This window comes from Fringilla coelebs, assembly GCF_963513975.1.
Source record: "Fringilla coelebs genome assembly, chromosome: 12".
In the NCBI taxonomy this organism is placed as follows: domain Eukaryota; kingdom Metazoa; phylum Chordata; class Aves; order Passeriformes; family Fringillidae; genus Fringilla; species Fringilla coelebs.
The window spans coordinates 8,330,117-8,355,125 of record NC_140038.1 but is presented as its reverse complement, the minus strand read 5'-3'; the positions used below and the strand labels follow the sequence as shown (position 1 = coordinate 8,355,125).

Below are 25,009 nucleotides of genomic sequence, written 5' to 3'. Positions count from 1 at the left end.
ATGGCTTTGTCCTGTGCTGTTTCATTAACTATACTCCACTCCTTGCAAAAACTGATTGGGTTTTTCTTTGACACTCTCAAATTCAATGCAACAATTTCCAGCAAAAGCTGATTTATCACATAAAGCCTGTTTGGGCATTTATTAGCTGCATGTCTCCAGCTTCTGAAGAACAGAAGCTGAATGTTGTATAAATCTTGAAACTGCTCCCGTTTAAGAGGATTTCATTAGCTAGTGGAGGTAGTTAATCATGGTAACAGCTGGTGCTAAGACACCGAGAACAGGACTGATCTTCCAGAGCCCTGACTTGCTTTCATTCATTCCCTGAGCAGCTGCAGAGGTTTGAGCTGTGCCCATTCCCAGCTGTCAGAACACCAGTGGAAGGATAACAAGCTCTGTAAGCTGAGGTTTCTCTTCACACTGCAATGGTTGAATGGCACGTGTGGACTTCTTTACCTGTCTTCTGTCTGCCATGGGGAGAGTGGAGCAGCACCATTTTAGAAAAAGGCTTGCAGCTGGACGCTCAGATTTCAGGCACCGCATCAGTTCCTTGAACTCTTTGTAACTTTGAGGAACCCTCTATAGCACTACAAATACTGAGGCCTTAGGCAAGTTTACAGAAAAGATGAAGCCCTTTCAGTAACACAAAGCCAGGCTTTGAAGCACTGTGAAATCTCCGTGTAATGGAGATCACTGAGCAAGGCACATGTGGAGAAATGGCTAAGTGGGAAATGGGAAGGTTTCAAAACTGGCAACCTTTTGGCTGTCTCCTCATCATGTAAACAACCCTGCTGTTTATAGCAATTCTTCTAAACAGTGCTACCTACCTCTGCAGAAACTTCTTGAAAACCCGTCTGTAGGCGTAGCCAGCTCTTCTGACTCGAATATTTTCTTTCAGACCCAAGTATTCCACTTGATGTTTTACCCTGGGGACAAAAACAAAAATGCAAGGCTTAAAATCCATTTGATTTCAGCATACTTGTGGACTGAGGCATTCTTAAACATATGAATCATGTTTAACTGTTGATTGCTAAAATTCATGCACAGGTAAATGAATCTAATTTTGCACATTACCCTGCACACTGCATGGTAGGAAAGATATTCCAGGCAGGTAGACTACAGCACTGAAATATATGTAGCAAGTTAACTTTAGCATTTTTTCCTAGTTTAACTTCCCATCTCCAAAATAATTTGTGTATAAATTTCTTAGGTAATAATAAAATCCATAAAAGGCCAAGTAACTATTACTGATACAATTACACAGCTGGTATCCAAGGGATTGGGAAATTGTTTTGTGTTCTCTTCTGAAGGTTTTTCCTATTTTCCTATGCTTTACATAGCTCAAACAGCAGCACAGTAATATCTTTTTCCTCGTTGTTATGGAGAAAAGACCAAATCTGATGGCTGAAAAAGCCCCTGATGCCAAACCTTCACTAACAAAGAATCAGAAAGAAGAAAGCCAGGTCAGCATACTGATGAAAAGCTAAAACTCCTCCTAATTTTACCATGCTGCAAAGGAAGGATTCGAGGATAGGCACAAAACTGGCTAAAGACAGTAATGGATGACTCATCCATGGCACACTTTAAATTACAAACAAAAGCTGAGCTGGTACCAGTCCCACAGAAAGTGTTAATGGCTGTGGAGAAACTCTGCTGCACATGGGAACTGAAGCATCATTATCCCAGCACCAGCAGAGCTGCCTCACACCAAGCACTTCCAGCCAGGCTCTAATCAGGGAACAAGTATGTGCCCATGAAATGCTAAGCAGAAAACCAGCAAAACAAAAGAAGCTTTTGTATTTTTATCTCCTTCTAGACCTGTGACACATTTATGATTTTATGTTTCTTCTTACATATCCTGCTAGTCTACTGCTTAATGTATAGCAATTTGATTTGAAGAATTTCAGTTGCTGATTTCCTTTGCATTCTCCTAATTTTCTCATCTAAGTCATATGCTGAAAGAAGCAAGGTCAGTTTTTCACTCTGTTGCTATTCTTCTACAGAGCAAAGTATAAAAGCTTTAGCTTTCAGTCTAAACTATAACAGTTTTTAAGATTTTAGTCCTGCAAATTTAACAAACAGTATATAAAAGACTGTCTGTTTACATGTAATTTTTAAAAAGTGAGCTTGTAATAAGCCATTTAATTTTGTTTTGCTTACTATTTCTCTGATTTTACAGAAGGTTTTTCAAAACCTGAAACTCTCACAGTTAATTCAATGTTATTTCTCTAGCTATTTTGCAAAGTTAAATTTGAATATAAAATGTACTGCCCATTTTTTCTTTGTTGAGACTTTTTTTTCAAATGACTCATAGTATGAAGAAAAAAATCTTTTGAAATCCCTTGCTACAAATGACAAAATCCCTTCAGTTAGTTCTTCTTTTTGAAGATCACTTTTGAGGGGTACTTTACTAAATGATGAGTGATATTGCTCTTTTAGCTTAAAATAAAGACTACTACACATTTTCATCTTGCTGTGTTCAAGGAATCAAGTATATTTTGTACCCACTCCAAGAATTCTGGTACCGTACAAAGTTGGTGGACAAAAAGACATTTTCCTGTTTATAGCTTTCCCTCCTGTTCACATCTGGAATAATGCACTGGAGCAACAGTACTACTCCCATTTTCTTACTGTCTTGCCAGTATCAGTGTCCAGCACCAGAGAATTTGAGACATTTTTCTGGTTTTTTTCCTTTCCTTTCTGAGAAAAGACACACTGAAAATCTCCCTTCAGGCAGCAACCTCAAGCAGGTCAGGGTCTGGGAATTCAGCTAATGCAGCAGTTTTGAATACAAGTCCAAGTGGCTGTGCCAGGACCTGAACAAAAACACATTTCAAGAACACCCCAATTTCTGGACTAACTAAGGTATTATACAAGCTTTAGATATTACACAAGCCTATGTTTCAGTGCTAAATATTCTGGAGTTATTCAACAGCAGCAGAAAGGTGGAGTTCCATGGCTTCTGTGAGCATGAAGTAAAAGCAGCTTTGTGAAAGGGTTTTTCCTTTTTCAGTTACATTTTCACGGTCTAGTAAACCTGCTACAAATAAGCAAACTGCTACTCCCATTGCACTGACTAAGGCAGCCTGTGTATGATGGAGCATTATGTGACCAAGAAAATAAAACAAAAAACTTTTAAAAATCCACCAATCAGCAAAGTATTACATAAACTCAATGATGGTTTTTATTTCCCTCAAATCTTTTTCACAGTAAATTTGAGAAACAACAATATTAATTAACAATTAACTTTGAATTGTCACATGCATATAAATTTCTCTTCCCCAGACTGGTCACTGAGTGCCCCAGTGCAGTCCTAGTACAATAGATGGGCAATCACAGATCGAAATTGAAGAATGTTGGGATGTTTAAACAGGGATGAAGGATTACCATTGTAAGCAGCACTTCCATTTCTGTCTGAGCTTGACAGTATACAATCCTTTGTATTTCACTTGGCAAATACAGCAGCTACTGGTAACACACCAACCTCACTACAGGAAAACAAGAAGAAATCTTGCCCATTTTTGCTCCTGAAGGGGTTTCCTGAAAGCTGTCCTTTTCTCAGGACTAGGCCTGCATTTGTTTCACTGGTTTCCTAGCAACACCTTCCACAATAACAGGCCTGTTTCCCAATATGCAAATGATTGATTTTAAAAGCCCCTCAATTTTTAACTATAAGTTTTATAAATACTTTTCCCAGGATCACTTAATCTCCTCCTTTGGTCCCCAGCGTGAGTAGCAAATGAAGTGCTGCACAGCAGGATTTTCAGGGTGGAAAAGCTAAAGAGGGTCTCCATTTACTGCCAAGCCCTCACTGAGACTTTGGAGTGCAGTCCCAACAGCTTCTGTAAGTGCTCTCCATCTGCATGTGACTGTGCTGGTCTGCTGGAAAGGCAGGAAGGGAATTCAGCTGGGGTTGTCCAAGAATGCTTTTTATCAGACTTTGCAAGCTGTTTCACCATGACAAAAAATAACCACTTGCTTCATCAGCAATTTTACCATTTTCAGAAGTACTTGGTATATAGTAATGAATGCTACCTACATTAGGGCCCCACACAGCTTACACATCCCACCAAGCACCTAGCCCAGTGCAAAAAGAGCAGCATCTTTCCCAGAGAAGAGGAAGGTGCAACCAGCACAATGCAGTTAAAGATGCCTTAAAACAGATGTGATAAACCAAACAGATCATTTAGACCTCTATTTACTGTCTATATAATCACCTGACATGACATTCCAGTCAATTCTTTTTAAAGAGCTGGCTAATTAAATGTAAGTAAAACAGGAACCTTCTCCACTGTTGGTTATAGACACTTTTTGGCAAGTTTGATACATAAAAGCAGATACAGATCTCCTACTGGCTTTCTAGCTTCTTAATAGAAGCTATTTTCAAAGCATCAAGCTAAAGTTAGAAGCAATCATAATACATTTGGTATGCACATTTTACATGGAAAACTGAGTCTTTATATACTGGTTGTACTTCTCATGCAAATGCTGGTTATTCATAACTGGCAGGAGAAAAGCCCAGAGCTGCACACACTAAGTGCTGATTTAGACCAAGTGATCAGCACTTATCTTCAGAGTTTAGGAGAGGTCATGCCAGATTCACTTCTGAAGGTTTAGAGAATGTAGTTGTGTTTGTAGGCTGTACAATTACAAATTATGAATTTTTGTGGCTTCTTTTGACCACTGGCACTGCTTCTCCTCACACACTCTGTGCTCCATACCTGCTCTCCTCCCAGTCCCGAGACTTCTTTGTCTCATTGGGTTTGATGCAGCGGATGTAGTGCGGCGTGCACTTCATCAGGGTGCCAACAAGGTCATTGGCTTGTTTCTGTAAACAAAGGAAAACAACAGGATCTGAGCTGAAAGGCTAAATCCTGAGGGAATCCTACAATTACCAACCATCTGCTGATGACTCCATTGGCTAGACACAGGTGCCTTTGGTCTTTCTCCAACAACCAAAGTGTCTTGGGATAATTTGCACCTCATAATAAACTTATCAATAAATAGAAAGCACCATTATCTCCAGCTATGCAATACATTTAAACTTCTTTATAAAAATATGGAGCAAATGCATCAAGTGAACCTGTCAGGGTGAAATGTGAGAAAAGAGGCTGGTAAAGTATTGATTTGCAAGTCATGTGTAATCTAAGTGTGTATCCCACACTCCATACAGGCCCTGGCCTTGCAGCACTTGCTGCCTTATGCAAGGCACTCTGTGGTCAGTAGAGACTGCTGTTGACTGGGTGGGTGCTGGGTCAGGCATTTCTGCACTGCAAAGAGACCAGTTATGTGCAGTTAGCTGCAGGGCACGGGAGGCTGAGTGAGGTGGCTCACTCATTATGCACATGCAAGAACCATCAATTGCTCCATCTGAAAATTCACTGCTATAGGATGCAACATCTAATGAACACTGATGCTGGGCAGAACAATTCTAACAATGCTGAAACAATGCATCACTTTGCCATGAAGATACTCCTAGTATCTACCTTTAAAAACATCAGGATAGTAAAAAAAGAAAATACTTTTTAAAATTCATTTAGCTATTCATACAGAAACACACAACCACATATACACACACCAACACTGCAAAAGGAGACATACTTTGATTTTGCTGCCTGCAGTGGTAGGACGGCCCTTCTTGTCCACTTGAAGATTTTCAGGAAACAGAGCCTTTATAAAAGGCCTAGGAAAGAATTTATAAAACAGGGTTGGCACAGAAAGACGATTCAATGCAGGCATGTCAAGGAATATGCGGTAAAAGTTGATAGTTGAGCAGAATATAAATAGCTACTTCTACTACTCTTGAGTTATATCAAATCTATTTTAAGATTAGTACTTTCCATGAGCCTCATTCCTCACAGAGACCCCTTGCTATTTTAGTGAGCATTGAAAGCCTCGACAGCAGACATCTAGAAGACTTGAAGAAATGCACACTTCTTAAAAAATAAGCATCAATTAATTAAAATACATCACCAAAAAAAAGTTATTTTGTAAAACAGTGCCTGTTCTGAGAGGAGCCAGAGCACTGATAGCCTTGCTTGAGGCCAAAACAAAGGCTGCCATTACAGCATTTGACTCTGACAGCGCTCCCTTGGTCCAATCTGTGGAATGAAGGTCAGGGTAATGCAGGGCTGCTGCTGTCCTGCAGCACTGGGCATTTGCACTGTTACACAAAGGAGGTCAGCAGGTGCAAAGCAGAGAAGTGTGGCCCTCTGTGCCCTCCAAACCACCACGGCATTCCTGCTCCAAGCAAGGTTTGCTTACGTACAAATCACTGCTCTGCATGAGTTCAATCAAGTCCATGAAAAGAACATCCCGATTTCTCTCGCAGAATCCATCCATATCATAAGATACCTGGGCCAAGGTGGAAATTGATTGTTTGTGGTAAGTTGAGAACCCAATAAATTAAAGAAAATTTAAATTCTGTCCTCATCAGTTGCTGTTCTGTACTTTTTAGTTAGTCTGGTAAAACTTAGATACTACAATGAGCACTAAATTCTAGCATGTATTATTAAACTATTTCATAACAAACATAGGAGCTTCATCCTTAAATATAAATTCCATTTAGAGTCAAATTTAAAAACACTTATGGAACTAGTGAATGGAACATGACGTGAATTTAATACTGAATTTTACTAAGAAAAGTTTTTGTGTAGTAAGGATTCACTGTTATTAACTGCAGAAAACAATGAATACTCTGAGAAATAAATCCAAACAATATAGATCTGCACATTATATTCCCAGTTTTGGTGGCATATCATCACCTAAACATCATGTTTATATCTGAATTCTTTAAATTTACAGCTACTGTAATAAACAAACAGGATTACAATTAATGAAAGTCATGGGGCACTCATTTATTACATTCAAGTTCCGGTTCTGAGAGCAGCAAGGCTCAGACTCCTCTCTCCAGCAAGGGCCATTTGTGAAGGCATTTCTGGCCTAAGCTCCCTGCACTGTGAAGGGACACAGTCTCCTGGGAGAATCTGGCTGTGTAAAACCAAGCCAGCCCTCTGCAGGGCTTCCCCCTTCCCCTCATTACTGTTCTCCTTCTCATCAACACATTACAGAGAGTTCAGTGAGGATTTTCCACGTTACCTTTCCAGCATAATGATGGATGATGAAGCCCTGGTTCCAGCTGTTGAAATGTTCATGAGTGCCAATCTGCATCTGCAGTTTCTGGAGCAGTGTCTGGTCAGCCCCTTCTCCCACGGCGTGCATTGTGGCACACACATCATCCAAAATGCTCATAATCCCTGGGGGGTTCTAATGGGGTGGGGAACAAGAACAGCAGCTCAAGTGAGGGGGAAAAAATTATGATGCCAGTTGTTTCCCCCAGACAGAAAACTGGTTTTGCTACAAAAACAGTAGAGCACAGTCAGGAAGGATCTCCCTCCAATCTTTTACACTGATATGCAAACAGTTTAAGGAGAGATGACACTTCATGGGATGACAGTAGGAAATGATGGAGGAAACAGTGGTTACTGTTGAAAAACACCAAATTAACAAAAACATCAAAACACTCAACATCTGTTTAAAGTTTCTTTCCTCACTCCACCAAAAAGTAAACCCATGTCTGAGGAAAGTACTTAAATGGACATGCTGTAGTTTGACAGACTTAGAGCTAAATTCCTGAGATTGGGAGGGAAATCTTATTCTCTTGCTAGTCATCCTCATACAGACAGAAAATGGGCAAAATCTGATGTGCATTTAAGCACAGGCCACTCCAGTCTTTCAAAACTGTTCTGGCCTACATGAGGATAAAGAACTATCTGAGAAACACCCTACTTCTGACCTAAAGACAACATAAAGACTTGAGACTACAGAACAGTCTGCGCAGCAAAACCACACAACTTCCTTTATCTACAATACTGTCTCTTCACTTGTTCTGGCTTGATTTGCAACAGCACCTTGAAGGAAAGGTGGTGCTGTAGCTTCCCCAAACTGAATTACATCTCCCAGGGACACAAAGAGCATTATCTGATGTACAGTATGTCAGTAAGGTCATGATACATTTTGCTGGATACAATTTTTTTCCCATTATTTTGTCTTTTTAGTCACATGTCAATCATGCTATGGTATAGTTCTCTTTTTGGACGGTATATCTTACATGACATATCTCAGGGCTCCTATAAGACATCTTATGTAAGACTTTATATATAGACTTAGTATGACTCAGTAACTGAACAACAGGATTTGCATTTTCCTATGAACCTTCTTTACAGAAAAAGCAGCAGCCCAAATATTTAAGAGAAAAAAAGTCTTGCTGTTTTTTCCACCTGTTTGTTCTAAATACTTACCACTTTGTTCTCTATAAGGTCACACACTATTTTGTTGTTGAAGTATTCTATTGGTGTCCATCTAATTCCTTCTTGTACATATTCTTCCTGTTAAGTAAAAAGAAACAGATGCAAACATTCTTTTGCACTGTAGATGTAGCACTAGATTTACAACACACTGCACAGACACAAACTCTGCACTACTCATGTTCATGAAGACTTGCCAAATGTATGACTGGGTGGAGGTGGGAGAAATGACCCTACTGATAGTTAAATCCAGCTCTCTTCTGCCTAAAAGATGAATTGGAATCCTACTCTGTTCTCCCCACACATTCCTTTGTCATTCACAGCCCTTCCTGGTTACTGACAACAGCAGGAAGATTTCAACTGCATTTATTGTCAAAGCACTTAGCAATAGTAACAAAATGACTTTTGCAGTATCTTGACAGTGCACCTAAGTATCCACATCCTGATCTATTTTAAAAATCCAGATTGTGACAGGGACATGGAGGATCAGATCCCCCAGGCAACACATTTAGAAATGTACATGAAATGAAGATGCATCTTTTTATTTCTGTAGGCAATTACTGTATCTAAAAACATACCTAAAGAAAGACTGGGGGAAAATCCATATTAAAATTCGATTAAATTGACCCAGTCAGTTGCACATACAAGGGCTCAGTTCACACTCTGCAGGTCACTTGTGCAGCCAGTGCCATGACTGGTTACTTTCCCACAAAGGCAATTGTGTCTGGGCATTCCTGAAAACTCTGTCCCAAAGCTGGTGCCAGCCCTGAGCTCAGGCTGCACACAGGGCTCCTGTCTCAGCTGCATCCTGTCTGCCCTCCCATACAGAAACAAAAAAAGTGAGATTTGGCAGTAAGACTGTGAGCAGAGAACTGCAAATACTTTCAGAAGTATCTTCGTATTTCTCTGATCTATTTCATTCTTACATATACACACATACACATATATATTATTTTTTAATTTTTTTTCAAAAAATAGAAATGGTGTGAAGGAAATGAAGGAAAGCATCCCCAGTGAAATGTGTGTCATGCTCAAGGGAAGCCCAGGGATGGAGCCAGGCTGCAGCTTTCCATCCCTGCCCATGAGTCAGACTGCAGCACGCCTGGGCACAGTCATGAGACTGCAGCAGCACACCGTGGGGTGGACTGGCTTTGCACCACCCCAGCAGAGAACAAATGCCTACAGCTGATGTGCTTTACAGTTTTAGGGTCAGTCAACAGCCAAGGCTGCTTTCTTTCCCTTTGTCTTGCTTAACAAGGTAAATCTACTGTTGCAGATGATGACACCTGAATTCTGCCACCAGCTGAAAAAGGAATAGCTCATTTGTTAATTCCAAAATAATTTTTTAAAAAAAGTCTGGTTACCTGCTCTGCCTTCAGTGTCAGTTCAATAAAAATCTGCTGCAGTTTTTCATTTACAAAGTTGATGCAGAACTGTTCAAAACCATTTTTCTGTAGAAAAGGAAGCAATGTAAAAATTAGTCTCCTGCTGTATATACAATAATTTTTAGTTCTTACGCTGCCAATAAGCTTCAAAGCAACACTGTCAGTGACAGATGGGTAGCTGACTTTATAGACATTTTGTGGAATTTCAGATCTTCCTTTTAAGATCAATGATTTCATTTCTTTGAAGTTTCTTCAATACCTCGTGTTTATTAAGTGAGACATTATACCAGTGAGATCACAATGTCCAGGAAGATGGGTTGGGATTTTTTTTTTTTTGCTTTTATTCTGGCCATAGGATCTGTGATTTTTTTTTCTGGTTTAAACTTTTTCCCCTCTAAATTACAAAAAAAGCTCTCCTAGGTCAGACCTGCTCAAACCCCAAGTATCCCATTGTCATACCTGAAATATTTCAAAGCCATAAATATCGAGGACACCAATATTATATTCTTCATGGTCCTTCTCCATAGCCTTATTGATAGACTAACAAAACAAAACAAAGTGTAGTTTATACAATTTAAATACATCAATATTCTTAAATACTTATGATAAAATTATATATTTGAATTCAATACAAATTTACAGAAAATGTTATTTTGCTTTCACTTTTTAATAAAGTGTTACAAACAGTTAGGAAATGAACAGTACGTTATCCTGTTTTCCAGGTCAGTGAGCCTTTGGATCTACTATCTACAAAAATCTTTCCTTTTCACTGTAATTAGCTCAGTTAAATAAAAGGAGCCAACAGAAAAAGAACAGCTTTTAAGTCTGCTATTTGATGAATTTTGCTGAGGGTACACTGAATCTCTTCCCCTCACTCTGCGCCCCCCTCCTGTGCGGGTGAGTGCAGGCACAGAGGGATGGATGGCAGGGCTGCTGTGAGGAGGGAGCTCTGGGTCACTGCAGCTCCCTCATGGAGCAGATCCCTGCTGCGCCAGGAGCATCCAGGGCTCCCGGCCTCCAGCCCAGCCCAGGGTCTGACTCCGAACAAGAGAGCATTTTAGCACTGAGAACGGAATTTGGCCCCTGGCTCCACTGCTGAAGGGGCTCTCTGCAGGGAAGTGGGATCAGAGAGCAGGGGAGCACAACCAGCCAATTCTGCCCTGCTGAGAGGAGGAACCACACTCGGAGAAGTAGGGATGCTGACAGGAGGGAGATCAGGATCCCACATGGGACAGTCACAGCAGGAACCTGCAAGCACAGCTCACGGCAGAGGCAGTGCCCTGTGTTTGGTATCCATGGCCACACTCCCACTGCACTGGGCAGGCTTGGGCAAAGCAATGACAGGCAAGAAAAGGCCTGCAAGGAACATTCCTGGGGCCCTTCTACTTGTTTGGGTACTTCAGCAGAATCAAGCAAATCCAACTTACATCCACCAAGTAATCAAAAACACGGGAATGAAGGGCCTTGGCCAGGGCATCCCTGGTGTAGCAGGCTTGTTCCACATTCAGTGTGACATTAATGGACTCAGATTTGCCTCCCCACTTGCTGTCCATCTGTCTGCTGGTCAGTTTTTCCTTCAGGCGGTCCTGGTTAATTCCCAGGAGAAAAGCAGGGAAAGCTAAAACTGCAAGAAAGATCAGGCTTGCTGGATTATGATTTACTAAACACAGAACAAAGAAAAAAATTAACTTTTCTTAAATAACAGTAAAACTCAGGGAGTGTGCAGCTTAAACAGGAAAAGAGGAGCAATTTATGTCTTCAAAATTTCTCTATGCTCCTCAAGGAGCATAGAGACTCATAGCATTTTCAATTCTTTACCTACATTTCAATTAAGATAAATGACCTTGAAGTAAAATAGTCAGCTATTTCTGTACCTTCAGTCCTTCCAACATGTAAGCTGCCACAGGACATGGTTTTGAACTGCGTGGTTCAAACAAATCACTCTTGGAGGAGATGGAAATAAAATGTAGAGCTCACACATGAAATAAAATTGACACCATTGAAAATTCTTTGTAAAAACATGAAATGCTTAAAATATAATAAAAAGTAGGCTGTTTCCTAATATCCTTTCTCTTTCTTCTTCTAAGCTAGGACATTGCAAAAGGTTTTCAATTACCTTGCCTTTCATTTTTTAATTCCTTATTCTGTAAGTACTTTGCCAATTCTGTTTCCCCTTATTCAAAAGTAAAGCACAAAAATACACCTGTGCTATAAGCAGCCCAGGGTCTGGTATCCTCTGCACTCTCAGCACATGGTGCAGATGTTACTGCAGGTGTCACACACCTTAGGGAGTGGAAAAACAGAAGTGCCTTGAAAGCAAATGGAAACAGCTCCTGAGGAAAACTCCTGGAAACTCTCTCCTCCAACAGTGTTTCCTCCATGTTCCATTGGTTTCAGATATACTTTACCGGTGTGAGGAGGATGCAAAATAATCACTAAAGTGGCAGCCACTTGCACTTTATGCATCTGTAATGTCACAGCATGACTTCACTAAACCCTTTAGTACATTATTCCAAAAGTATTTTTAAAATTAGAAATAACCACCAGCTTTCTAAAATATGATTTATTACCATCAGCAAACTGATTAAATTTACTCTGGGGTACCAGGAACCACACCAAGTTAAGTCACTGGCGACATCTCTGGTAATTCAGAGAACTCAGGATGAAGAGCACATGAAAAGGTCAATCATTGTATGCTTCACCTTGGGAAAGAATGCAGGCAATTACAGACCACCAGATCTGCTCACATAGACTGTTAAGATGCCAGGAAAAATGCTTAACCAAAACTACTGGTAAGAATTGATGAACGCAGACTAATGGCAAGGAGCACCATGCAGAGCCCAGAAACTCCCCCTTTCCAGTGCTAATGATTTACTGTAAGGGAAGAGTAGCTGGCCAGCACTTGATACAACTTCACATTCCTAAGATGCCTGATTGTTTTCCCTAGTTAGGGACCATAAAGTTACAGTCTGGAAATTATTATAAAGCAGGATATGCATGTAATTGAAAAAATGATCCTCAAAGAGTCATCAGTAGCATTCAGTGGAATAGTTTTAAAGGCACTCTGTGAAGGAAAGCTGAAAAGACTGGGCTCACTTCCTGGGCTTCCAGGAAGTGAAAAACAACCCTTTCAATACAATGCAAGTGTAAAGAGGGAGAGTTCAAATTCTTTTCTTCCTCCAAGAGAGAAGTACTATTATTTGCCTTAATTGTAGCATGGAAGATTTCCAGCAAATAAAAACTTTTTTAATCTATTAATATATTTAAAAAGTAGAGCAGATAGCAATCACTGGCAGTTTTAAAAATGTATGGACAAACAGTAAACTGGAGGGAAGACTAATGGAGAAGGGAAATGAGACCAACCTTCATCTTCATAATGCAGAAATGATGTGCTAGATGTGGCTATTTCTTCCCTGGATTCTCTAAAATCAGTACACTTATGTGTAAGTTTGATATTCATTCTACTTTCTAATTTCTTCCCATGTATTATTCATACACAATTTATGCATTTGTATCCCAAGGAGCAGAAGAAACCTGGTGGACATGGCTCATTACAGAAATACATTCACTTCTAATGATTTATTTTCAATTAATGTCTTTGCCATTTGTTATTTTGATGCAACTCACTCTGTAGCCATCTTGTATGGCTTTTAGATATCTTGATCTGATTGAAAGATTTAACACTGTGATTTAAACTGAAGCACAGGAGCTCATTTGGAACTAAAATGCCTATAAATACAATGCCAAAAAATGTTTTTCTTTGGATTCATTAACTTCTTAATTTGAAAGACTATGAAAATTAAAAATTAGTAATTTTTATTTCCCAGTTTCATAAAACAAATAGCAGGAGAATGCTTATACAGTTGAGTGTGAAGCTGACTGCACAAGATAAGTAAGTTATGAAATAAAGTATCTAAAGTAAACAAATGCAATTTTCCTAAACATAAGACCCATTCTGAACCAAGAATTAAGAGAACACACAGGTATGTGTAAGGTACTGTTATGTGTGTTGTGCTTATCCACTCTGTCCTTAAACTATCCAAGCAGCATAAATCCACATTAGATGCAAGGTGTAAATCACAACAAAAACCTTTAAAACTCCAAGTCCATTAATGTTCCAACACCTTGATGCTGTGAGCCCAGTGCTACAGGACACAGCATGTGCTGAGGGACACAAGGACAGGGCTGTGGGAAAGGGAATTGTAAAGAAATAGTTACTCAGTAGCTGTAGCTAACAATGAGGTATCAGTTGAGGAATTTGAGACAGGACACACAACTGTAGAATGTAAAGCCTGCTTTTCAGTTCAGCTCTGGATCTCTGTTTACAGAACACATGCACACACCTGTATGGATGCCTGGGCCCAGGAACAGCCACAGCTGGGAGCTGCTTTCACAGCACAGGAGGCCACACAAACCACATAATAAACAGGGGTTTATGAATGTGTGCTGATGCACTGAGAGCAGCAGAGTTCAAGCCCTTCTTACAGTGTCTTATTTCACACTCAAAGGCTGGAACAGGATTTCTCAAATTCAAAATCACACTCCATTTAAGTCAGTGGCCCTTTACAAGACAAAAGAGGGGCCCTCAGCACCTGGTTTTGGCAGAGACTCTCAACTGGCAGCCTGACATTCTAAGAAACTCTGCTCTGTTTGGATAAGCAGCTCTAAATTGCAGTTCACCTTCTGCCATCTGGGCTGCAGCCCACTGCTGCTCCTGTAACAGTTTCCAGAGGTACTTACACTCCTCGCTCTCCACTCCTGCATAGTTGCCAACTTCTTTGAAGCTGATGTTTCCCAAATGCAATATTCCTGCCACTATCTGCAGTACCAATGCCTGCTCCTCTGCAAAGATCCCAATCACACTCATTGCGTGCTGGCAAGAAAAACAAACAAATTTGCATCAGTTGAAGAGACTCTTGTCTTAGAAATCCTTTTAAAATGTTGGTGTTAAAAAGTAGAGTTATTCAAAGCAATTCAGATTCCTAACACAATCAAATTTCATTAAAGCTGAAGTTTCAAAGGGTACCAGATGTTCTACTTCAGCACTTCTGTATTTTTTTAAATTAAATACAGAAGCATTTACACTTTTTAGAACATGCATTAACAAAATAAGTTCCAGAAAAAATAAACACCTGCTTTAAAGCATCACACTAAAATGAAATAGTTTCATTGCAAACTGGGAAACAACAAACATAAGAGACAATGATTTTATTCCTTCTACACAGTCAGTTAACCCAAGACTAAGAACTGTGAAGCTGTACTGAGTAACTCCAAAACACAGCCCAGTGTCTGGATTAGGCTGTGAATTTCAGCCACTTACTAGAAAATCCCCAGTACCCCAGGGTTTTGGAGTTCTGAGTACAGGACAACTTACAGAATGTCTTCTCAACAAACTGTTTTTCTAAAATATCAAATAAGCTCCAATACAACAGTAACAATTATTTTATTGGCCTTTAAATGTGCTACATACATAGATGTGTTCATACATCTACTTTAAATAGTAAATTCCTAAGAACAGGACACCAGCAGTTGGCAGGTCACACAATGAACTGGCAGCAGCTCTGCATAAAGATCCCTGATCTGTGTTTTCACACTCCCTTTCTCCAGCTTTTCAGCTGCACTGTTTTAAATAAGCATGGAAGGTCAGCCAGCACTGGTAATTCAGCTAAAACAGAGCACTCTTATAATTTTCTTCTAATGCAAGTTCCTTGTTGTGTTTGCATTCTCACATTTTTCACACTACAGATTATCTGTACAAGTTAAATTTCATTAGATTTGCACCCTTCTGAAAAAGAACAAACTGAAAATCCCAACACTTTTCTACAAAACCTGTTTTCAGGGTTAACATAACTCCTCCTCAAGGCAAAATACAACTAGAATAAGTTATATCTACATTAATTTCTCATTCCCACATTAGTAGAGCAACATCTTTGCTAAAAATGAACAGTGAAATGAACATACATCCTCTGCTGCACAAATCACAGTAAAGAACTCACCAGTGTTTCTTGGAAATCTGATTTGTCATTGATGTCATCCACTTTGTAGGACCCAGAGAGACTCAGATAGTAATAGTAGTCCATACTGGTAATGCCAAGGCTGCTTTTTTGTTCTGAGGAGGCCCCTTCAATTAGCTGCAGAATAAAAACCCCCAAATTAGGGAACACCCAACAATCTCCAGCAGAGATGAGCAGGTCAGAAACAGGTGACTGAGCCCAGAATTACTGGGAGAGATATGGCTGGTGCTGTGCCAGGGATGTATCCTTCCTACCTTCTGGTAATTGCCTAACCCAAAAGACCAGGCTGCCAATTCCATTCCCACAAATGGTTTAGTTCTAACTTCACAACTAATAAATAGCTAAAAATGTGATTGCCTTCAATACCTTCCATTATCTTTAACTCATTAAGAAAAGGCAAAATGGATTTTCCATCCAGAATGTGTTCCCTACATCCTTAGCAGGGAGGTGTTTTCCACACCTGCTGCAAGGCAGACACAGCTGACAGCACATTCAGAAAGCATCACCTGTGGCTCTCAGGGAGGACAAGCACCCCTCACACTCCTCAGACCTGTGCAAGGTCCTGCAGCCATGCACAGACATGGCTGCAACAGGGAGGAAAAAACCTCAAAATAAAGCTGTCAAAACCCCAGAGTCTCTTAACCTGTCTGTCAAACAACCTCTCCAGGAAAAGCTGCAGGACAGGACAAATTGTACATAAACCTCAGAAAAGGAGAACACACAGCTCCTGGGGCAATTCCAGCACCAACTCAGCTTTCCCTCCTGGCAATGGCACTTCAACTATATGTGAAGCTGGCTACAGTCACTTACAAAGCTCTGGCTTGGCCATAGTTTTGTACAGCTTGATCAGCAGCACTCCAGCAGGTGAGGACCATGCACATCCAAGACCACTGAAGGTCAGCAAAGTCTTTTCAAACACAAAAACTGGGGATACTTGGACAATTCAACAAACTATTATCATAAATGTCTCAGAAAAATAAACTGAGAATCAAATTTCTCTGTCACAGGAAGTATAGGCCAATACAGATATATATAAACTGGCCTCTCTCTCTAAATATATAGGCCAGTTTAAATAGAAAACTGCTGAAAAGTTCTCCTTTTCTATTATATTCTCTTAGACTTTTCCATATGGGAACTCACAATGAGTTTCCAAGCAAGGCTTTGAAATACTGCAATATTCTGTTCTGAAAGGCAGCCAGGCAGGTCTATGGCAGATGGTGTCTCACCATGCTACTGAGCTTCCCAGCAGAGACCAGGTTACCTCTGCAGTTTGCACTCAAATCTCACTGCTTTGAGAACAACTATTCAATCAAAAGGAGAAACAGGTCCTGGATACTTTACATAACTCAAAAAGGACTTAGACACTCCTGACCTGGTAAAAAATGTGAAAACTCCTCTCTCCAGGATTCCTCATTACAACTCGAGATTTTTCCAGTAGGAAGTTGGAGATTTTCCCTCCATCTGGTTCTCCACCTGGGCTAAACTGTATTTCGAAGTATTTCCCCTGCAATAAATAATTCAAGCTGTTAAATGATTAGTAAATGCAAATTCAAAATTGTGCACTTGTACTGTATTCCAAGCAAGGTGACAAGGGTATTTCATCTTCATGGATACCTCAAGGTACAACCTAAGCTTACACTCTTGAACCACCAGATCTTTTCTGCATTTATACAGGTCAACATTAACACACCCCACGTTAATGCAAAAGTAGAGAGGAAATCAGTGGCTTCTCTTCACTGCTGAGACTCTTGCTCAGTATAAAGGAAACCATGAGGCTCATCTAAACAGCAGGTCAGCTCAACAGATTTACAACCAACAGCAAACTGTACTGCCTGGAAGCAAAGTTCTCGCTTTCAGGGAGACATTAGCTGCATTACACTCACATTAGCCAAGGAACACATCTCAAATTTTTAAAGCCTACGTGTAACTTTTTCAAATGGAACCTCTGGTGTGCAATTTAGGGAGCAGTCACTTCATGAGATTATCTTGACCCTTCTGGAATGACAGACTGAAGGTAATTCCTGCCTACGGCCTGCATAGTATTAGTAAAGGCTGCAGCCTCGGTACTTTAAAAATTGTACCCAGTACATATAGAGAAAGAAATGCAGGGAAAAAACACTATACAGAAGCCTCTGACATCTACCATGGTTTAAAACACAATTCATATCTTTTTCTATCTTTATATCTTATTCAGATTTACCTCACCTGTAGTAAATTTGTATTATACCCCTGAATCCTGTCTCTGTAACAACACACAAGACGGAAGAGTAAAGTCATCTCGAAGGTAGAGGGACTTACAAATCTGCTGGAGTTGTTGTTCCGTACAGTTTTTGCATTCCCAAAGGCCTCCAGTAAAGGGTTGGATTGTAGAATAATATCTTTAACATGCTAAAATTTTAGGAAATGAAAGAAATGCAAATTCAGAAATAGACATTTAAAAAGGCAAGAAATCCTGCACCTGTAAAAAATTCTCTTCATCATATAAGGAATAGAATCCAACAATTTTTCCTCAGAGCTTTTAGTTCCTATTTTTGAGGAAAATCTTACAGAATTAAACAAAACGCCCGAGACTAAAACCTGGTTCTCCTGTGCATTGTTCTGCCAATCAACACAGCCAATAAACCGATCTATTTTTTCCATCACCTTCATTTCAAACCACACACATGAGCATTTAATTTTTTGGGGGGCTCTGGAACCACAATCAATGAAGTCAGAATAGCAATGAAATTTAGGAATCTGCCAGTGCTTCAGCAATCTGCTTTGGGATCACTGATAATGCTATCCAGCTGTCTTAGAAAGCAAAGTAATGTGTTACTGTTGTCTCTCTATCTGGTCCTGGGAGCTTGAAACATGGAGAAGACATCAGCTTTGGAAAAAAGCCAACGTAGGCTGGGTTGTGAAAAGATGGAATTTTATTTCAAAAGAAATGCTCAAGGCAACCTACCAACCTCGTCAACTCCAACTCTGTAATTACTAAGAGATTTTTAAAATTTTGTACAAAAAGCTGGAATCTTTGAAACAAAATATTTACTATATAAAATATATTTATTGCAAAAATAACACAATGCACTCTCTCTCTGGATCATTCTCTTGGTTACTAAGTTATTCTCTGCAATGGTCCCAGTGTCACTGTTGCACAAAACTACACAGAAAGAACACACTCAACATCAGAGACTGCAATAAAGCAGAAATTACAGCAAGCACTCAACAGGAGTGGACTGGTAAAAGCAGCCACTACCTACCAGTGCCTGTGAGTGAAGGACTGACACTGGAATGTCATTAAGGGAATTTTTATGGCTATTTCACTCAATTAGCCTTAGTTCATAGGTAGAACAGACATCAACAGGATAGTTATTAACAAAAGCAACTATTTGTTCTTTCAGGCAGCTTTCACACACCTAATTGTGCCTAGGTAACCTCATAAAACAAGATGTTTTCACTGTGCCTCTTTGATGTATACACACAAATCAGAAATTTAAAGGAAGCAACAGAAACTCAAGAAGCCAGGTCAGTTTTCAATGAAATGCCAACAAAGGAGGAAAAAACCACACATCTACTGAAAGGATTGATTGTTCTTAATCTGGTTTAGAGCAATCAAAGTACCTCTTGCCACTTAACTAAAAATAACAAAACCAAACCAAAAACCAAACCCACCCATCTTGCAGATGCAATTCAGCATAAGGGTACAGCACCTGGAGCAGAGCTGACTCTGGCCCTGTGGCTGTCCCTGCCATGGCTCCCATGCACGGAGCCATCCTGTAGGTGAGCAAAGCTGCCCGGCCCAGGCCTCTCTGCCTTGGGGCCCACGTGTTTCTGGCTGCTCATCCTCAAGACAACCCGGTCAAAAGAGCCTCTTATATGCCAGTGTCTGCCCCAACACCCTCTGTCATTCCACCTCTCAAGGAAATCTTTAGACTAAGCTTATGCTTCAGTATTACTGTGTATCAACTCACCTGGACTTTAGGACCACCTCCTGAAATTTTGGAGATATAACTCATGATATATTTGGCAGCTACAGTCTTTCCAGCACCACTTTCTCCACTATAGAAAAAGAAATACAAAAATGTACATGTTAGTTCTTAAGCAACTCTACAGTGGGGTAATTCGAAGTTTATCTTGTCCAAGGTGAAGTACCCTAACTAAATACACCACATTCAGACTGAGTAACATGGCAATGCAGACTGTGATGCAGTGTGGTAGCATGGAACTGGGATATGTTTGTGAGTACAGAACTCTGAATACACCATCCTGCATGGACACCAGAACCTCTGTGAGACTCCAAGGTCAGAAAAGGACATGCACTGAGAAACATCTACTTAAACTGAGATGCTCAAAAGAGAATCTGTGTGTTAAAGACTCAATTCCCATCTACATTTAGGGGGGATTTCAGGTCTTGACACAAAAACTAATTCAAAAACATGAGCTGTGCATGCCATGCCAGATACCTACTTCATTTTAGTAGTTTTTTGTTTTAGTTGTTCCTGAATAAAATAATGAGGCATTATTAATCACATCCTGAGTGACGGAAGAACTGCCTTCCTGCTCCTATGCCTCTTGACACAGGGTACAAGAAGTCTTACTATCCCATACTAGCTCTCACAATTCCTTCCTTCCTTCCTTTATAATATTTCACTTCAATGGTGAATGGTGTTTACACCATCAGCAGCTTTGCCTTATTGCAAAGCAGTATGCTTCTCAAGAGGGAAAGAAGACTGGCATGCCAGGCAATCCAACCTCCCTTCACTTCATCCCTTAAAGCTTCTTCCATTCATTTCAACAAAATTCCTCCAGACTTTGTAAACCTTGGTGCAAATCAGCTCTGACCTTAATGCATTTCCTGTGAGCAGGACAACTACACCAAAGCAAAAAGAACAACACACAGATGTTGGGTCAACACCACAAGAAGAGCTAAAATAGTTTTCTCTTTTGTGAAAATCTGTGCTATCTTTAAACTCCTGCATAATTTCAGTGAATGTTGTTGACTCTTCCATCCTGCGCCCACTTGTTCCTGGATATGGATCAAATGCACATCTTTTCCTGCACTAACTTTAGCCACATCTGCCAAAGAAACATCAGCATGTCCTGTACAGGAAAGGGATTCACTGAGAACAACTCAGACCACTTTATCAGCATGACTAATAGACACATTTTTAAAGGTTTCATTCTGGAAAAACTCCCCAAACTGCCAAGCTGCAAATGTGATTTTACATCTTTAAAGCTTCCAAACAATACAAAAATGCTGAAAGGCTCTTTTAAATTATTTTCCCAGAAATGTTTTCATGCTTTTGTCTTCTCTTGACTACAGTTTTATAGATCAAACTGAAAACTTGAAAGGGTGAAAAAGTACTTACTGAGCATCCATCTGTGGAGCACAGACCATGATTATTATTATTCTTCTGAGTCACCTTTTCCTAACAACCAAGAAAGCCTGTATTATGCACATCAACTACCTTCACAGGGACAGACTTTGATGAATGGCAAACTGCTTTTAAAGGTTCAAATCATGAATAGTTCAATAATTAAAATAACATTTCTTCAAAATCTGCTGGCAGTAAATTTGCTCTTTCTGCTGTAAAACCAGACAAACCAACTGAACCTGAATCATACTCTAAGCTTACAAATTGCAGTTTTCAGATGAGTACAGGGGAGATTCCAGGGCCAAACACTGAATAAATCAAATCAGGTATTATTTATCACACAATAAAAATATAACACGTTTCTGTAAGCTTTTCTTCAACCCATCCATTATCCTTCTCCTCCTTGCTCAAATTAAATGTGGCTTGTATTTCTTACTCCATAGTGTCTGCCACAGAACTGACCTGGAGCAATCAAGCTCTGTTTCATTGTCAGCCTCTGTTTCAATATAAGTGGTCCTTTCTAGTAAATTAACTTGGCCAAAAGACTGCCTTCCAGAGTTTCTAAAGATTTATGCATGCATGCACTGTTTTTCAGTTTTAGGTTTTTATTGATCAAAGACCAGCAAATTGCTCCAATTAAAGCAGAATAAAACAAGAAGATGCATTATTTATGAACCTAAGTAGCTTTATCTGATGGGATGGTATCCTGCCCCCAGCAAAGCTAAGGTATTCAAATGGAACAGGGAAATTGTGCCATTCCTGCCAAATGGTTCTCATGCAGCTGCTTCATATAAATCTCATTGCTCTGCTGCTATTAACACTATTTTAAGACAATGTAAGAATCACCTAACCTGGTAGTTTGAAGTATGTTGGAAGTATGGAGGTTTTTAGAGCTTGAAAAAATTCTTAAATTGGCTTAAAGTGGACTCAGTATGTGACAATTTTTTCAAAGACTTCTCTTGCTAAAAATAAAACTAGAACATAATGGCAAACACCAACACAAATTATAACTCTTTGAAAGATATATTGTTTCTTCTAGCACTATCTGCCACTTCAGAAAAATGACATTTTCTTCCACAAAGTCAATTAATACTTAGCTGAAATCAGAATAAGACTACAAACAGAGAAGGAAATGTTTTTTGCTCCTCACTTCCTTCCCAGAGGAAACAATCAGTAATTAGAGAAGCAAGATCCAATACACAGCACCATCCTTCTCTCTTAAATTTATTTTCTGAGTGACATTTAACATTGTATCCATGGCTGTACAACAATACAAGTGATGCTTATCTATATCACCAGGACAATGGAGACATTTTAATACCAAATATTTATAAAGAACTCTTGGATCTGCCAGTAAAGAACACCGTATATGTAAAATACTCTGATGCGTTTGGGTAAGTTTTTTAGCTTGTTTACACAGAAAATTTACTTTCTGCAATTATGTTCAGAGAAATATTTCTCCCTTGTGAATCAGAGCTTTAACCTAACTTTTTTTACAGTGTTAGACTTATGTTTCTACCACTTCCTCATTAAAATTCAGCCATATTTCCAGTAAGGCTCTCTTCAGAATGATCAGTCATTTGAGTCTTCTGGAAAGCTGCGATACAGAAGCTGAGTAGAAATCTCATACTGAATTTTGAACTTAATAGATTTAAGATACACATGAGCTGTTCACTAAAAGCAATTCAGGTGGTAAATGATCTTTTCATTAACTCCTATTCATAGTACATAAGGTGTATTGTCTTTTCAGATATGAAGTCATTACACACTGCTTTTCTGGACTCAAATGTTGCCACATAAATGGCAAATGCAAACTAAAACTACAAACAAAAAAAACTGCTTTAAAGCAACAGCAACATCTGGCAGGGATCACAGAATCAAAGTGAAAATAAAGTCCTCAGCTTTATAGAAAGGTAAAACCTTAACAAGACTCCGAAGAAATGCATTTCTTGCTACATAATAGAAAAATACTAATCATAACCTCCACTCTCTCAATTAAAGGACAGTGATAGACCAAAAGGAATTAAAGGCAGGAGAGACAATTCTTCATAATTAAAATCTTGACTGGACAACTCCTTGCTGACAGTCTGGAAGGGCTGCCATGCCACACAGGGCAGAAATGCCAACAGTCTCTTTTAATTGCCACTGACAAACTTAGTTCGAGAAAGGTCTAAATTAAATATCACGCCTCAGTACAACATAAACTGAATGAGCATTGAAGCCCAGTGTAGCCATGTTACCTGTGAGTGAATTTCCTCTGCACTCCTGCCCATGCACACAGAGCCAGGGAACACCTGGGGCCACTGCTCCTCTTCCCACCTAAGCACACCCTGCTCGGACTCAGCCCAGCCCGGAGGCAGCCCATGAATCACCTCATTGTTTATTTACTCTGCAGCAGCCATGCAAAGGAGCTCAGCTGGGATTAGACATGGGCACATATAACTTTCTTAACACATATGCAAATATGCTGGAATTACTCAGCTAATGAAAAAGCCTTCCCTGGCCTTGGAAAGGTTGTTTGGTAACAGTTTTTCTTTTTAAATTATGATTTGAAAAGAGATTATTTTTGGTTGCCATCTATTCACCATTTCAGAGAATTGCATTTTCTTTTGGATCTGCTTTCCCAGTTCATTCACTGACTTTTGAGTTTTTCTAGAGGATGAGTTTTTCTATCAGTGTCTAAATGCATTTGGAATTCATGCCCAGGTAGAAGGGGCTCTGCCTACATTAGGGACGTTCCTTCACCTGCCTGCAAACACAGATCTAGTCTGTGGGATGCATATCCCCTCCCAGGGTTTGCAGGCAGATGCCACAGGTGCCCAAAGCACACGGTGGGAGGGCACAGCAGCTGTGCACCCGCTCCTTCCCCACCACCCTTCTGCCTCCATATGCAACAGCAGCCACTCTTTGCCTTTGTGATCTGGCTTATTTCTTACCTTCTATCTTTGCAAGAAATCTACTTAGACACAGAAAAACCTGAACCTGGGTAGTAGCTGGTTCTGTTCCTTCTGTTCTACCAGGGATTTTCAGTGGAATCACTCCAAATTCAGACTAGTTATGAAGCAGAGATGCAAGAAGCACCTCACTATAACCATATTATCATCACTCATCTTCCCCAGGACAATTTTTCACAGAAAAACTATGTTTCACTGAGCACAAGGGTTCATTTGGAACTGCTCATGCTCAGCAGCTTCTGTGACAATGACAACAGACAGCTGTGTCTCAGTTTTTTGAGAATCACCAGTTTAGGGGCAGAAATGGTAAAGCCCCTGGCAGCTATTATGTGAAACTGATGGAATGGTAGCAGACTCTACCATTCATTTCAGTCAAGAGCTGCAGCATCCTGGAAGCTGCCAGTCTGCAGCAGTTTCAGGGCCTTCTGGTCCATATAACAAAACATAAAGCAAGCAAACTCCAAACTGCAAGAAACTTCCTCCCAAAGCCAGCCTTGGTTGTTGGAAATAGTGATGACATTAAATCAGAAAATACAAGCAGTATCTAAACAGTTTAAATCAAATGTGGTCCAAAAGATTAAAACAGCAACCAAACAATATGAATTTAGTGAGCAGCTGAGTTACTTGATTTATTATTTATAAAAAGAATTTTAAAGTGCCCTAAAAAATCAAAAACCATAATGAAAACTACTTGTAAGCCCAGTCCACAGATTCTACAGTGTTTGTAATAAAAATATCAAAGGAAAAATAAATGTGCATGCAGAAAAAAAGTCTCTGAAATGCCCCTTGCGTACATGATCCTTCTTGTTTCAGTTTTGCACTAGATTTCAATTAACACCTGCAGACTTTGAATAGGCTGTGCACACACTGAGAGAAGTTTCACTCTGTACATACAAAATGTACATTCCTAAGAGCATTCAAGTGCATCATCACTCAGCATTCAAGTACAAGAACTCTCATGTAAAATTAAAGCTCTAAGTTTGTATCTCAGATCTG

General features: G+C 39.8%; 1 protein-coding gene across 3 annotated transcripts in view; it reads right to left on the bottom strand.

Annotated features, from left to right (window-relative positions):
- MYO1E (myosin IE) overlaps positions 1-25,009 on the bottom strand; it is a 75,340-nt gene that overhangs the window by 15,675 nt on the left and 34,656 nt on the right. For all 3 annotated transcript variants that reach the window (XR_014616467.1, XM_084213992.1, XM_084213993.1), the window contains exons 5-18: positions 19,656-19,743; positions 18,001-18,090; positions 17,075-17,206; positions 15,685-15,819; positions 14,429-14,561; positions 11,116-11,312; positions 10,148-10,228; positions 9,668-9,754; positions 8,298-8,384; positions 7,096-7,263; positions 6,266-6,351; positions 5,599-5,680; positions 4,719-4,825; positions 825-923 (exon numbers count right to left, since the gene is read on the bottom strand). Coding sequence is in view for 2 of the 3 variants with exons in the window: in XM_084213992.1 (XP_084070118.1) it covers positions 825-923; positions 4,719-4,825; positions 5,599-5,680; positions 6,266-6,351; positions 7,096-7,263; positions 8,298-8,384; positions 9,668-9,754; positions 10,148-10,228; positions 11,116-11,312; positions 14,429-14,561; positions 15,685-15,819; positions 17,075-17,206; positions 18,001-18,090; positions 19,656-19,743 (1,572 nt within the window). In the remaining variant the exon portion in view is untranslated. The remainder of the gene's footprint in view (positions 1-824; positions 924-4,718; positions 4,826-5,598; positions 5,681-6,265; positions 6,352-7,095; positions 7,264-8,297; positions 8,385-9,667; positions 9,755-10,147; positions 10,229-11,115; positions 11,313-14,428; positions 14,562-15,684; positions 15,820-17,074; positions 17,207-18,000; positions 18,091-19,655; positions 19,744-25,009) is intronic.